Source organism: Gymnoscopelus microlampas (assembly GCF_963454915.1).
Source record: "Gymnoscopelus microlampas genome assembly, chromosome: 15".
Lineage (NCBI taxonomy): Eukaryota > Metazoa > Chordata > Actinopteri > Myctophiformes > Myctophidae > Gymnoscopelus > Gymnoscopelus microlampas.
In genome coordinates this window covers 32,508,650-32,525,846 of record NC_139952.1, presented here as the reverse complement: position 1 = coordinate 32,525,846, position 17,197 = coordinate 32,508,650, and the positions used below count along the sequence as shown (strand labels likewise).

At 41.6% G+C, this 17,197-nt stretch overlaps 1 protein-coding gene across 4 annotated transcripts in view; it reads right to left on the bottom strand.

Moving 5' to 3' along the window:
- spire1a (spire-type actin nucleation factor 1a) overlaps nt 1–17,197 on the bottom strand; it is a 60,344-nt gene that overhangs the window by 21,582 nt on the left and 21,565 nt on the right. For all 4 annotated transcript variants that reach the window (XM_084080958.1, XM_084080960.1, XM_084080959.1 and 1 more), the window contains exons 3-4: nt 10,423–10,689; nt 7,143–7,268 (exon numbers count right to left, since the gene is read on the bottom strand). In XM_084080958.1, coding sequence (XP_083937084.1) covers nt 7,143–7,268; nt 10,423–10,689 — 393 coding nt within the window. The remainder of the gene's footprint in view (nt 1–7,142; nt 7,269–10,422; nt 10,690–17,197) is intronic.

Sequence of the window (17,197 nt, the reverse complement as noted above, 5' to 3'; positions counted from 1 at the left end):
AAAACACAAATCGGCCTGTTATAGCGCCACCATGAGGCTGATTTGAACATTTTCAAATGGTAGTTCTTCCTCGGCCTAATGGGAATGTGCTTGCAAAATTTCACGGAAATTGCATGCCGTGTTCATGATTTGAGGCATTGTGTTCAAAACGGAGCACTCCTGCAAACTTTGGAAGGCAATTTTAGTCAATCAGGAAGGAATATGAAAAATCTGAAAGACCCGTTTCGTTTAATGACTATAGAGATACTGTGTACCGATTTGCGTGCTGTTTGGACAAAATCTGTAGGAGTACTGGCAAGAAATGTGTTTTGCACCAATCGGCCTCCTGGTGGCGCTATAACAGGCCCCTGTGAAAAATTGGGGGCAGAGGTTCTGCTCTGGTATCCAGGGAGTGTGTGTGCACAGTTTGGCTGCGAGCAAGCCAACGGTGCCGGAGATTAGCTGTACACAGACAGATCGAAGGACGGACACACGGACGGACGGACGGACGGACAGGGGGTAAAACATACTCTCTCGCCATGCCTTTCGGCCTGGCGGAGACAATTATTTATTTATTTATAGTTATTACCTTCTGATTATTGCATTTTATTTTTAACACTGGGTGTATAGATATAAGAGAAAAAAAAGAAAACGTTTGCAAGAACTAAATGTAACCTAAAGGTCATTACGCGCCAGGAGCGACGCAAATACATTATATGAAAATGTGACGCCATTATTACACAGACTTTTATTTTGGCGAATCCTTCATTCATACAGGTGGATTTGACGGCGCTGAAAAATCTACCTCGTTTCGAAAAATAATTCTGTCTCCCCGTTCATGTTGCACAACACAAACAGCAGCTTAAATCAATGCGAACTAGAAAAAGTGCTCCTCGGAGCACAGGTCTCCGCCAGGTCAGGTAGGCTATTGTGGCCTCCTGGTGGCGCTATAATAGGCCAACGTGAAAAGGGTTCCATTTCTTCTTAGGCCTTGCACGACAATCGGACACTGACTGCATTCATGATTTGAGGCATTTTGTTAAAAACATGTGTTTTGCTAAATTAGACCTGTTGGTGGCGCTACAACAGGCCAATGTTAAAAGGGTGGCATTTGTTCCTCAACATAGTGTGAATGTGCGTGCAAAGTTTGAGTGCAATTGGATGGTGCGTTCATGATTTGCAGAATTTTGTTCAGAACAAGCCAATAATGCAAACTTTAGATGTCAATCTTAGCCAATCAGTATGGAATATGAAAAATCAAACACATCCGTCTTGATCACATGACTATAGAGATCATGTGTACCGATTTGCGTGAAATTTGGATAAAATTGGAAGGAGTAGTATAAAAAAATGTGTTTTACACAGGTCGGCCTCCTGGTGGCGCTATAAAAGGCAGATGTGAAAAATGCAGGGCAAAGGTTTTTCCTTGACCTCTAGGGAGTGTGCATACAAAGTTTTACACAGATCGGTGCAATTATAGGTAAAAACACGAATCGGCCTGTTATAGCGCCACCATGAGGCTGATTTGAAAATGTTCAAATGGTAGTTCTTCCTCGTTCTAATGGGAATGTGCGTGCAGAATTTCACGGAAATTGCATGCTGTGTTCATGATTTGAGGCATTTTGTTCAAAACGGTGCACTCCTGCAAACTTTGGAAGCCATTTTTAGCCAATCAGGATGGAATATGAGAAATCTGAAAGACCCGTTTCGTTTAATGATTATAGAGATACTGTGTACCGATTTGTGGGATTTTTGGACAAAATCTGTAGGAGTACTGTCAAAAAATGTGTTTTGCACAAATCAGCCTCCTGGTGGCGCTGTAACAGGCCCCTGTGAAAAAATTGGGGCAGAGGTTCTGCTCTGGTATCCAGGGACTGTGTGTGCACAGTTTGGCTGCGAGCAAGCCAACGGTGCCGGAGATTAGCTGTACACAGACAGATCGAATGACGGACGGACGGACGGACGGACGGACAGGGGGTAAAACATACTCTCTCGCCATGCCTTTCGGCCTGGCGGAGACAATTAATGGCACAAAACAAAACGCTCCCAGTGTGTACAGACCTTTAGAGTAAAATGTCACTCGATGGCCAGCTGCACTGTAAAGTGAATTACATAACAGGTACAGTATGTACTGTAACATACTGTAGGCACTGGGGCATGGACGTGAAGACATATTCAGCCAGCCCCATCCACCTTTCAGCAGGTTTAGCAGTACTGTCATCATACCGTATGTTTTATAGATCAATGTCCAGGAGACAGACGAAGACGGCTGCATATCCGTCAGAGACAGCGTCAGAAGCCCTGCCACCACGGAAATACTGCAGAGGTTTCACTTTCTGCTACAGAAGCTATTCCACGCATGTTGTCTAGAGGCCTAGCTAATCAAACAGTTATTTTAGGCCAGATGAATCAAACATGATCCATGCCAGACGCTCAGATCAAAAAGAAGGAAGCCCTGAGGATTCGCTGCTGCCTCTTTCTTCAGCTACGCAGTAAAATACTCCGTGTTAATTTATTCATTTCTAACTCTGAAACCCTCTGGGTCCATTTGTGCACCGAGTTAAATGAACACTCGGGAGTTTACCGTGTGTACTTCAGTGATGAAAGTACTTTGATTTTTTTACTAAGTAGCAATGTCAAAGTACAAAAGTACAGTACAAACCTTTTGAAAATAACATATTTACAAGGTCTGTGACATGTTGTGAGCTTAGGCTATTTTCGAAGTATCAAATAGGGCTAAAATTTGAAATACAAAGTCTGAATCTACAAAGTAACTAAAGCTGTCAAATCATTTTAGTGGAGGAAAAAGTACCATATCTGCTTCTGAGATGTTATACAGTAGAAATTTAAAGTATCAAAAAATGGGAAATACTCAAGTTGAGTAAATGTACCACAAAATTGTACTCAAGTACATTACTTTTAGTGTACTTACTACTTAGCTATAAGTCGGGGCATCTCTTCCATGGCATGTCCTACCCAGCATTTGAACCAGGGTCTCCCAGGTGGGAGACCAAACTTCTACCGCTCAGACAAAATACCCGCTTGGCCAGGGGAGATATTGCGATCATGAACAACACTACTTGTCAGTAGGTGTCCTACGTGACACCAGGGTCTACATTTCTCAATGGAAGAGTAGGGAGACCACCTCCAACCACTGCAGATCTACCGGTTACTGTACATTGTATTACCATACTCTACACATTTGAGAAAGTCAAATGTGCATAGATGTATGCCATTTTACAGCAACACCATTTCATGACCGTTACAACCATGCACAGTGCACATGCGCTTATATGTAGGAGCTGCACAGTAAAACAAATTCACTGTTGGTCACTGGGAGCTGACCAGTGCAGATTCAGATTCAGATCTGCACTGGTCAGCTCCCAGTGCAACCACGGTCTTCTACAGTTGCTGGCCAATAGGAGCTGACCAGTAAAACCATAGTCTTCTACTGTTGTACTGGGAGCTGCCCAGTACAAACATACTCTTCTGTTGTGGGCCACTGGGACTTTCCCAGTACAACCACACTCTTCTACTGTTGTGAGCCACTGGGAGCTGCCCAGTACAACCACACACTTCTGTTGGCCACTGGGAGCTGTCCAGTACCACCAAGATCCACCACTGTCATCTAGTCAGAAGATCCACTAAATTATAATTGGGATTAAGAGGTGTGCTCAAAGACAACAGTGTCAGTTTCTGAGGTGAGGGAGAGCAATGAGTCACTTATCCCACCCCGACTGTTCTCACCAAGCCCACGGATCCAGTCACACAAGCTTGCTTCCCTACAGTAACTGCTCCCATTGAGCTCCTATAAGTCCCATAATTAGTTGCGTTTATTGCTTGCCAATATATGAAAATATTGCGAGTTGTGAGCTTGCGGGACAACAAACATTGTATGACTAAGAATGAATCAGGCTTATGTATGTATGTAACTCTATCACGGTCACACAGGCTGAACACAGCCATGCAAGCTCAACTCTGCTATGAAACCACTGTTATGTTTGGATTCACCAGCTCACTGACAGCTCTGCTCAACACTGCAGTTCCCATATGACGCTCTGCCTCCAGTCACCCATCTTATCTCCATTCATTCACACACACACACACACCGTCATACAGCCTTGGCAAACGCACATTTTGTTCTCACCAAGACGCCCACACACACTTCTCAACGGAGGGATTCTATTTATTTATAGAGCTGCAAAATACTGGTTCGAAGAGAAAAGCTATTTAAAAGAAAAGGAGGTGTCATTCACTGCTGACGTTTTTCCCTTTTCTCCTTTGTACATAGTTTTGTATTTGTTGATGACATGAATGACTGCGTTATTTCTTTATGCTATGTTGATGACTTGAATACATAGGACCACAATGATAACAGTTTTGTGATATGCTTTTAGCCTTAATGTCTGACTGTACCTCATGCCGTTCACATTTCTGCCGAATAAAGTTTTCAATCAAGGAGAAAAATCTATGACACCATGACTACGGAACAAGCGATGAAGTAAAACAGACACATTGGAATGTGGTGCAAACAGGATTTCCTGAAGCCTACGCTAGTTATTATATGATTATGTATTAACGAGTATACGGGACCATTCAGTACAGTTGGCCTCTGCCCTGTATTTTAATCTCCTTATGGTGGTCTAAAGAGGTTCCACTGGCTTTTGCAACCATATGTTACATAAGTGTATAAGGGTGACTCCACACTGCAGCAGTCATACAGTACATAATGAAATCCTCACTGTTAATTTATCTGAGAGTTGTAAAATGTACCATTTACTAGATTTTGCCATGTACCCAGCACCTACTGTACACCTGGTCTAAGCATGTGCTATCACAATGCAGCCTGCATACTAACTGAAATTTAAATACATTCTGAGGAACAAAAGAATACTGGTGGGTGGGGAAGAGTTTGAGTATTTCAATTCATAACTGGCCATTACAAAAAAAAGATTAGGAAAATGTTTTATATCCTACATGTGGCCATGTATTTTACGCATTAAGAAAGGTACAGACGACGTACAGTCATAAAAATATATATTCTTCATTTCATTAGTTGAGCTGCACGAAACGTGTGTAGGCCTCATAATGTAATTATGAGAATGCACACAAACAAACATCAAAATGGCTCCGCTCAACTACTCACACTTTTAGGTTAACTTGTTGTCAGACAGGTATAACTTCTAATAGTGCCTGCACATAACTTTGACAAAGCAGTTTCACGCCCAGGGCATGGAGGCCATGGCCACCGTGGCCCCTCACTTTGGCCTTGTGACCCTTCAAAAAAGTATATGTCCTGTTTCTTTTGTTGAGATTGTGAATTCTTAACTCATTCCCTCAACATCCCATCTTCAAATGAATCCAGTGACTGACAGATCCAGGGATGAGAGTGTATTATATAAATTAATTTCACAAAATAATATATATTTTGTTGTGAAATAACCAGCTTGTTTATTTATTTTACTGATAGTTATGCCATGTTTTGAAAATGTTATAAATGAAAGTAATTTTTTTGGACTTATAATCATTGTTTTATGTGATGGCCTTCCTGTCATGGCATTTATGCTCTCAAAAAATGTACAACCCTAATAGGTTAAGTGACCTTGCCCTTGAAATCACAAAATTCCACGCCCTTCTTTAAAAGTCATTATGGGAATATGTGACGCAAGCTGGCGGCCCGATACAGGTGAAAACAAGGCAGGTATGTAGCATAACATTCAACAGAGTCTGAATGTTGGCATGCCAACACCCTGCTGGGACCATGGACAATAGGCAGAAATTCTACAATAAGGTTATTTGAGGCGTAATGTCAGGACTTCTCATGTCCCGTCTTAAGTGATATAAAGGGACATGGCCTGGCCTGAATTTATATCCTGTATCTGATATCCTAGATGGATCTCACCACAGCTTTAAACGACACCTCACTAATTCAGCACAAGGAGAGTTAAAACACCAGATTAAAATCGCCAGAATGACTGTCTTTTTTGTTTTGCTTGGGGTAAGGTAGAGCAGACCAGGCTAGTTCAGTGAAATAATCCAAAATATGTTGGGAGACTATACAGCAAGCTGTAGTCTGTGTTTATTTAACCCATTAAGACCTGAGGCCGATTTTAAAAATGTTTTCTGAAAAACGTATATTGCTATATCAGTGGAGCTCAAACCTTTCTATGTCAAGGACCCCAAAATGATATGCATTTGGCCATCTACCCCGGACCCAAACTTACAAAAATACATTATTAATAAACCACTTCAGCCCAATTTCAATTGTTTGGGAACCACTGCCACAGGGCATGTGTTGGTGGAAATCAGCCATGCTACTCGACCCTGTGGGAAGACAATTCTCCTTTATGTCATTGTAATGAAGAGTGTGGTTTTGTGTTATTGGGGACGTATTAGATTAACAGGGTTTAGGTATTAGATTTCCCAGATTTAGGAAGCCTGCTGGTCTCACAAACCCAGTTCAACCAGTTTACTGCTGCTATGATGCCATTAAATCTACATTCACTAGAGCCCTGAGGGAAGGAACTCTGTGCTTGCTGCTACAGTATGTACACTGCAAAATCCTCAGCATTCATTTCACTCTCTAAGTGAAAAAAATTGAAATGGGGTAATTACTGTGTGCTTTTCCAAGACACAGGTCTACCTTCCCCTGTCACTTTCAGTTTTTTACCATACCGAGCTCTGCTATCTCACTCGACAGCTATTATGATGGTGACGTTGGGTGATAAGGTCTAGCACTGAGTCTAATGTTCAAGGTATAATTCATGATTATCTGGATTTGATCATGTAAGAATGAGAAGCAAATATAGTGGATGTGAACATAGAACTAAATTATTTTTTTTTAAAGTCATGTAGATCTTGAACGGCGTGGCTCCAATGTGGATCTCGCCTTCGTGTGACGTCAGTCATCTACGACAAATCTATATTATCCAAATTTGGGCATGGGCAACTTCTTCATCACCAGACGATGGTGCTGCGGGCCTAAAATACCCGATCTACCATCTTGCGATGTGACACGTTGTGAACATGTAGATCGGCTACTGTCAGCGTGCATGGGAGTATACATCTGACTTTACTGGTCCATTTTTAGACTGCTGTGCATATCTACTGCTGTGCCGTAGTATTTGATTGATAGTGTGTGTGTGTGTGCGTGCATCTCTCACCTCCTTGGCGCTCCTGATCTTCTCCAGGAAAGTGCGGAGCTCCCTCGTCTCGGCGTACAGCGCGCGACACACCGCCTGGTAGTGGTTGGGGGCGTCTGACGGACTGGGTAGGTGGGACGAGCATATCTGTTTGGGAGGGGGGGCATGATATAGATTATTGTGCAAACATCAACTCTAGGAATCAGGTAGTCAGTTAGACCACCTGCTCGCCTGATATAGGCGTTTAAAAGTCCCTGAGCAAGATACTTATCCCCTAACATTCCCCACCCTCCCATGTGCTACCATCAACTGGATGAGGATTTAAAAACAATTTCCCCTCTCCTGGGAACCATAAAAATACTCCTTTCCCTTCCGAGTTGATTTCACATCAAACATAACTAAGTCTCCTCAGCGGTGAGGAGAACCGGATCGGCCAGTTGCAGCATCTTTGGATAACGAGCTGACCTCCGTATTAATCCCTGACCTTCACGGTATTTTGTGACAACGAAAACAAACAAGGCGGCACCCATCATTATCTTCAGCAACAATGGGGCGAAACCGGGCCAATGACATTTCTTTTCCAACCTCCAGGGTTGGGCCCGCCACAGGAATGTTTTGACACAGCAAAACTGTCGTCTTCCTTCTCAGACGTTCAGGGGAAATTCACAGGTAACATGAAACCAGGTAGTTGTCAGGTTTAAATTGCTAAATAGTGGCGGTTTCCATTCTTCCTGCCAAGTATGCAGATCTCCATCGAGTGAATTGGGGACCAGAAGATAACATTAACCACTTTCAAACTGGAGACCCCATTTTGGGCATGTCATTATAGGATAACATTTTCCAAAAATGACAAGACATTGTTGTACGGCTAATAGCAAGAATAGCTCATCTAAAAAGGCTCACCAAGTATAAATTGGGGCTAAAGTGGTTAAAACCGGGGTTATTCAGACTGATACCGAGAGTAAAACTGGTTTATTGTAACACTTGACCAGGTAAATAACTGCAGGGTCCCCACACATTTTTAGCAATGAATTTCCAAAACTTTTCCAAAACCTTTCCAGAATATTTAGCCCAATTTCCAGGCCTATATAACAATCATTCGGCGCAATAATGTGTCTCTTACTCCTATGTAGAATGCCCAAAGATAGGCAGTGTAGCAAAAATAAAGTTTGAGACAGGCTGCCGTCACACAGCCCGTTCGGCGAAAAACTACTTATGTTACATATTTCGTGTAATATTATTCATGTTTATGAAAATGTTTTGTTTTAACAAAATCAATAGCCAAAAACAATGCATAGCCAAATATTTTTCCAGGACCCTTGATAAATTCCAGGACCTTTGATGATGTTCGATCAATTTCAAACCTTTTCCAGTACTGGATTTTTTTATTTTTTATTTCAAAATATTTCCAGGAATTTCATGACCGTGGGGACCCTGTAACTGGTGCTGATATAATGATACCACCAAACATGGGTAAAAATGCCTGCCACCGTTTAATCTAAGTCTCTATGATGACAATTTAATCGTTGAGCGACATAACTCAATGCGACAGACTGATCAACATGGGCATGACAGCAACAACAAGCATATCTCTCTACATTTTAAAATCATCTCACTATTCCGGTATCTGCAGAACATTTGTGTTTGCATGTTCTTTCAGCCTCAAGCTTCAGTGGACCCCACCCCCCCTTCCTTCTCCAAATTTATGTCAACCTGACAGAATAGCAGAGTAGTCTGAAATAAACAAGACCAGAATGTACAGTTATCCAATATGGCCGTGTTGTAAGTAACCACATGTAATACACACTAAATCCAGTGCTTGTTGTGGTTCTTTAAGGAGCTGAACGAAACCAGGCTAGAGACGCAAACAGGCTTTAGTGCTTGCGTTACATACCAGGCTATACGCTGGGGTTCATCATTATGATGAGAGGATCAGAGCATAAGAGTTTCTAAGCCCATTCCCCAAATACCAGTGTGTTTACAGAGCTAGAACTAAAGTCCCATGATTCAGAAGAGATGAATTCAGTTTGGAGTGTAGAACGCCCTTGTGGGTGTTTTTAACCACTTTAAACCTGGCGTCCCTTATTTTGGGCATATCATTATAGGTAGGGATGGGGATTGTGAATATAGTTTGGATCCCCTTACCGATCAGTTTCCTTGTTGATCCCTTTATCAATCCTTTTCTATTATTGGTAGCCGTTTCTATTATTGGTAGCTGTTGGTAGCCATCGGTAGCTGGTAAAACAAGGAACATGAATCTAAGGGCTTGCATGTACATTTTGCTTCACTGTTGCGCAAGAAATTCAACAGAAGCTTTATTAGAATTACCTATGTTTGTACCAGTTATTTGATTTCAATGACATGACTGATCTCTCAAGAGTCGAGACATGACGTCACGTTATGCCCTGCTAGAATTGATAAGAAAACGTATAAGCCTAAAACGTATTGATTTCCGATTCTCAATATCTTCGGAATCGATTCCCTTCAGATTCTCGATTCCCATCCCTAATTATAGGTGGATGTTTTTCCAACTTCTTTCAAAAAAAGCCGATCTACAGGCTTACCACACATTGCATCGCGACGTTGTGAGCTTGTAGATCAGCCATTTTCACCATGTGACACAGTTGTACAAGGAAACATAAAACAGGCGTGAGGGCTAACCGAGGGAGACTGACATGCTGAGCTCTCATTTCCTTCCAGGGCCGTAGGCTAATCAGAATTTTAATTATGATTAATTTAAAGTTGAGCAATGTGCTCAGCTTTTAGATCAGATTCTAAGTAGCCTTGGGCTAATATTGAATAATAAAAGGTTTTGCGATATTTTCCCACTCTTTATATATTTAAAGGGGATATTTCCCCAATATCACAAATAATGTAGTCTCCACTCCTTTGTTTTTTTTTTTGTAACTACATTTAAGTGACATTTTTCCTCTGCATTTACCCATCCTAACTATAAGGAGCAGTGGGCGCTATTAATACAGGGTCCGGGGAGCAGTTGGGGGCTAATTGAATTGCTCAGGAAGTCTTCGACACATACAGGACACAAAGTGAAATTGGTGATGAAGCAAAAACAAAAAAACGTCTGAGTTCCCTCTCCTGATTGGACAAAATTAGTATCCCAACCTGAAAATGTATATTCGGTTTACAAAAAATACGATTGCATTTTTCATATTTTTTAAACGTAATACAATAAAATATTGTATATCTCGATATTGTGGCATGACTATGACACAACATTTTGGATATGGCCCCAAACGCAACTCCAAGACACAACCAGTTTCAGCCTGGACACTCAACATACCGTCATGATGTCTCGATACGTGCGGACACTGTCAACGGCGTTGCCGGGGACGATGGCGGTGGGCCCCTCGTCTCCCTCCCCCTCCTCCTCCTCCTCCTCGGTGGCCTCGTAACCCTCGTCGGGACAGGGGTCGTCGCATTCGGTCTCGGTGGTGTTGGTCATCAGGTCTATGAGGCGCTCCAGGGGCGGGCTCAGCTCCCGCTCCTCGTTCTCCTTCAGGCCGTAGTCCAGGGCCTTGTAAATCATGATGCCTAGAGACTCGATCACCTGCGGTAGAGAGAAAAGTAGGGTTGCAACGTTTAATCAAACTAATCAATTATAAAACAGTATTCATTTCAATGAAATCATCAATTTTCACATGTAGCGAAAATAACTTGTACATTGGCTATTTTTGCAATTTTTGTGCAACACTGTTGTATGACAAAGTATAAAACAGGGCTTAAGTTGCTAATCAGACTAATTGATTTAGTCAATTAGAAATAATTATAATTCTGAGAAAAGTCAGGTAACAAGGCTAGAGCCTTCCGGTACATATAAGGTTTTAACTTTTAAGTGACTAAATTTAGTACAAAAAGTTTCAAATAATCCTGATATTGATTTGAAGTCATATCGCCCAACCCTAGCGTGTAGATCATCCATTTTCAGTAAGACATTGGTGAAGAGGGAAAACAGGAGGGTGCCTAGTATAGATCCCTGCAGTCTAGGGGTTTATGAAACTGTGCAATTGTACATACAGATGTGGGTCCCAGTCCACAATAGTTAGACTAATAGGGTAGACTAATTATATTACATGTCCTCAAGCTAGAGGCCAAGCAAGGCAGTCCTGCAGGCTGCTCCCAGCATCACTGTAATTAGACCAACTCTGCATGATTTCCTCACCGCTTCCACACATTGCCAATCAAAGTCCCTCATACAAGACACACACACACACACACACACACACACACACACACACACACACACGATACAAGTACACATCTTAAAAGATCTTCATCTCTCAGAATGTACAAAGCACTTCTTTCACCGCTCCGATATGAGCTCCGCTCTGTGCCATATGCTTTCCCAAAGGCTCAATCACATCGTTCCAATCAGGTTGACAAAGTGGCCACTTGTTGCACCCACAAATGAGATGGCCGTCTGGGCGGACAGTTTTGGGTGCTCCGAACAAACCAGAGCTTAACATGCCAAGTTGACCCAAGGTGCCCAAAACAACAACCCATGCAAACTTCAGGACGATGAGGTTCCCATTAGGGATAATACAATTCTAGGAAGGAGCAAGTGATTTCAAGCCAGCGGGTCAATAAATAAAAGCTATTCTAAGACTAAATCTAATTTTACATGAAAAGGTAGCAGACTTTGAAGTGTTTGTCTAAGGACCATCTGCCAACATTAGTGAAGTCCATAACCGGGAGCAAGCGCTTAAGATCAACGTTTGTGGACACACCCCTAAGTGGCGCACCTTATATTTAGAATCTATACAATGAAGCGTAAAGCAGAGGTTCTCAAAGTGGGGTCCGGGGACCCCCAGAGGTCCTTGATGGGGCTTCCCAACGAAATTGGGAACACTTTAACACTTAAGCCCATTTTAATTTAGTTTTAAGTGGTTCACTATAGTTTTGCCAGCTAGAAGATAATCCAATGAGATAATGTACAGCATAAGAATGACTATTCTCCCTTTCTTCTCTCTCCAGACAGTTCTGTACTAAATCTATTTCTAACGACTAAGATCTTCTCTTATGGGGGTCTATGGCAACAAATCTTTTCAATGGGGGTCCACGGCCTCATACACATTACGTTTAAGACCCATTGGTGTAAAATATTAGCACAGGTTTATTGTGGTTAAAGCGTACTCGCCGAGAGTGAGAGCCATTGTGTCAGCCTGCCCGAGGTTAAGGTACATCTGCTAAACAGGCTGTTCCAAAATGTATGTTCAACAGTTCATCATTAGCTTCTAGGGATGGAAGCGGGAGTTGTTTATAAAGGGAGGTACCCAAACACAAGAGGTGAGGAGAGGGTGAGGCTTGCGGATGGAGATGGGCGAGGCTGGCTATAATTAAGCTACGGTAGGTGCCAAGGAATGCCAGCTGGGTCGGTCGTCTTTGTGGGTAGAGCGCTTAAGGGAGGGGTGTTGACCGAGCATGTCAGGGCTCATTGGCTTAATAGCAGATCAAAACAAATCATTATGGTCAATGACAAATGTACTGTTCAACGTTTTGTTTATATAGAAGATCCCATTACGGGGGCTTGGCTTAGTGAGTAGCGAGGCCGTCTGGTGACTGGTGGTAATCAGAAGGTCAGAAGATCACTGGTTCTCTCCGTGGTCACAAAGAGGTGTCCCTGAGCAAGAGGTGTCACCCCCTAGCACTCATTATGACCATCTGAGCAGCCTAGCCATCAGCTGCTGCTGAAGATTAAATTGAATTTCCCCCATGGGACTAACAAAGGTCTACCTTTTTAAGCAAAGGCAAACACCACATTAACCCTGCAAGTTGTCCCTTATTTTAGGCACGTCATTATAATATATACAGTACTGTAGATGAACATTTGTCTTGCCTTCCATGACCCATAAACAATAGCCTACATTTGGCTCCATGCTTATCAACAACTACCACTAAAGCCTAAATTCTGGGTTTATAGAACACAATACACTAACCCCGTTCTTCTCACAGAAGGAATAGCTTTTTCTGGAGTGACTATAATCATCCTTCAGCCGTCTCGGTTTGTCGACTGATAATCCTGTACCACTAGGGCTAAAATTAATATCCCCATCCTGTTTGTCTTATTGCATAACCCTATAATCCGACATGGACTCTGGAGAGCAATAGGACCGGAGACTGACGCTTGATTTGTACATCATTGAGTGTGGTGTCATGCACCAAAAATAGCCCATCTACATATCACAACGCGTTGAGCTGGGAACCGCTGTGAGCTTGTATATCAGCTATTTTCGGATGAGACACCGGTGCAAAACTAAGTATATGTCAGGCTTAGAATGACTGCACACAATAGTACAGAATGTGTCAAGAGCCTAAAAAATGTTTATACTGGAAAAAAGTTGTATACTGGAAAACGGCATCAGGGCCAGGCCCAGCAGGGAGGCAATGCTATGGGCTTAAATTAGTGCCAATAATATTTTGTACTTGTAAAAATAATTTGTATTTGTAAACACATTTTGCATTTGTAAAAAAAATATTTGTACTCGTAAAAATAATATGTACTCGTAAAAATATTTTTTGCATTCGTAAAAAAAATATTTGTACTCGTAAAAATAATATGTACTCGTAAATAAAATATTTGTCTTCGTAAATAAAATATTTGTATTCGTAAATAAGATATTTGTATTCGTAAATAAAATATTTGTCTTCGTAAAACAAAGTTTTGTATTCGTAAGATAAAAATGTGTGTTGTAATTGTAGAATAATTTACAATGAACATTGTGACCAGAAAAAAAAAAACAGCTTGCTCGCTCGAAGATCTGTTCTACGGATTGTAAAACTTTATTTTTGGCACTCTGCACTTCCGGGTCTGAGCCAATCACGTGAGGCCTTTTCCACTACCCAATCATAAAGCTCCATAGGTCTCCATGGCAACATGGCAAACGGGGTTGCCATGTTGCAACCCCAAGAGTTTTAACTGCAACATAATTCCATTTCTCAGGAAATAAACAACGGATTACAATAATATAACATTCCCTATAATCAGTAACATGTAGGTGATACCTATGTCTATCAAATATGATTTTATTGAAAGGCAATCAAAGGCTATAGATCGAGTTTAGAAAGCAAACAGGTCATGTCTGGGGGCCTCAGTGCGGCTGCAGAGTTTGATTGAGTGTGAGACTAGGACCCACATGCCATATGTCAAAATGAGCGGCTTCATCGGGAATCGTGCGCGTGTATTTTGATAAGAGATTGGTTACATGGTTTAATTGATATTAATTTATTAGTGCATTCAATTTCCCCATCCACTTTAATGGGAAAATTAAAAAACTCGATTTCAAGTATTTTTTTTCCAGAAACTGTAAGGGCTAGAGTTACAAGACTTGGAGGGGAGGTTCATAATTTATTCCGAAATTATCAAAAAAAGAAATACACCAGTCGGCCCCATGGTGGCGCTATAAAGGCCCCCTTTACGTTTTGGCCTATAACTCTTGAACCGTAGGTCGTAAAATATAAATCTTTTTTCCCCTAGATTCCTTTGGTCATGACGCAACTCCCCATATAGGCCACGCCCATTTGCGCCAGGATAGATTTTCCGCCATTTTACATTTTCTTCAAAACACACTTTTAGCTCCTCCTCCCACATATTTTGTCCACATTTCACAAAAAACACATTACACATGATCTCTGGACCCATGCGATAAACATCTCCAAACCGAATTTTGATAGTCCATACGGTTCTTCCATAAATGGCTTCCAAAATTTGCGGGAGGGGCCTGTTTTACAAAAAAGCCCCCACCCCCCCTCCTCCTCCAGCATTATAGGCTTGACAGCACTGCTACTGACCTATAGGGTGTACCAACGTCGCGTCACCAAAAGTTCGCCACGCCCACCTTTTCGATGCTACAGCCCTTGAGGGGTCAGACTGTACATAGAGACATGCTTAAGACTAGAGAGTGACGGTGGTTTGTGTTTGTAAACATTAACAGTTTGAGGTTAACAATGTAGGCTATTCAAGAGACGTAGTATGGCTTGGATCTCAGCTGTACCACACAAAGATTTAACGTTCAAGAACCTACCCAAATACAGCCGTGTTTGTTCACGTCATTTTCTCAAAGGTACATTTTTACCAAAAACATGAAACTGCTATTTTGTTTCTGCTAACTAAAAGTAACTACGTAATGCAACTATAGGGTGGTCCAGAGTGTTAAGTGACTTTTTTCCCCCTCTCTAACGATTTGACACGCGGGCTGCTCTGCTCATAGACCGAACATTCCACTACCGCGCGAGGTCTCCAACTTTAAAAAAACTAGACGCGTAGCAATTCTGGGAAATTGCAAAGTGTGGTTGCGCCGACGCCGGTCGCGGGTCTCGGCCGCCGGGACTCGAGGGATACGCCGGGAGGAATACCGTCGCAGGCCGCGCGACGTGCCATTCGAATCGGGTGCCGGTCGGATCCTGCCTTCGTGATACGTGCTGTTTTGATTTTAAGAAATAGGCCCCTCCCACTAAATAAATAGGCCCCTCCCACAAATGTAACGGGCCAATCATATTGTTACGTCACTCCTGATATCGCTTTTATTACATTTTGAAAGGATTGTTCCCCCCAAAAATCCTGTTTTTGCATCAAACGGTTACGTTTTGTGCATTTGTGAGGCCCCCTATGGGTCAAAGTGGAAATGCTTTTGGGGATTCGTTGAGTAAACCACCCTCGACATGTGATTTAAATTTGGGATTGACCGGACGTTTCGTTCGTGATTTCTGGCATTTTTGGTAAAACAGGCCCCTCCCACTAACTTTGGAAGCCATTTACGGACGAACAGTAAGGATTATCAAAATTCTGTTTGGACATGTTTATCGCATGGGCCAGAGATCATGTGTAACGATTTTTGTGAAATTTGGACAAAATATGTGGGAGGAGGAGCTAAAAGTGTGTTTTGAAGAAAATTCAAAATGGCGGAAAATTATCCTGACGCAAATGGGCGTGGCCTATATGGGGAGTTAGATTTTTATTTTACGACCTACGGTTCAAAAGTTATAGGCCAAAACGTAAAGGGGGCTTTTATACCGCCACCATGAGGCCGACTGGTGTATTTCTTTTTTTGATAATTTCGGATTAAATTATGAACCTCCCCTCCAAGTCTTGCAACTCTAGCCCTTACAGTTTCTGAAAAAAAAATACTTGAAATCGAGTTTTTTAATTTTCCCATCAAAGTGGATGGGGAAATTTAATGCACTAATAAATTAATATCAATTAAACTATGTCACCAATCTCTTAGCAAAATACATGCGCACGATTCCCGATGAAGCCGCTCATTTTGACATATGGCATGTGGGTCCTAGTCTCACACTCAATCAAACTCTGCAGCCGCACTGAGGCCCCCAGACATGACCTGTTTGCTTTCTAAACTCGATCTAGCCTTTGATTGCCTTTCAATAAAACCATATTTGATAGACATAGGTATCACCTACATGTTACTGATTAAATGGAATGTTATATTATTGTAATCCGTTGTTTATTTCCTGAGCAATGGAATTATGTTGCAGTTAAAACTCTTGGGGTTGCAACATGGCAACCCCGTTTGCCATGTTGCCATGGAGACCTATGGAGCTTTATGATTGGGTAGTGGAAAAGGCCTCACGTGATTGGCTCAGACCCGGAAGTGCAGAGTGCCAAAAATAAAGTTTTACAATCCGTAGAACAGATCTTCGAGCGAGCAAGCTGTTGTTTTTTTCTAGTCACAATGTTCATTGTAAATGTAATTCTACAATTACAACAAACATTTTTATCTTACGAATACAAAACTTTGTTTTACGAAGACAAATATTTTATTTACGAATACAAATATCTTATTTACGAATACAAATATTTTATTTACGAAGACAAATATTTTATTTACGAGTACATATTTTTACGAGTACAAATCTTTTTTTTACGAATGCAAAAAATATTTTTACGAGTACATATTATTTTTGCGAGTACAAATATTTTTTTTACAAATGCAAAATGTGTTTACAAATACAAATTATTTTTACAAGTACAAAATATTATTGGCACTAATTTAAGCCCATACAATGCTGTCAAAATTCTACAAATGTCAAAAACTCAATTACTC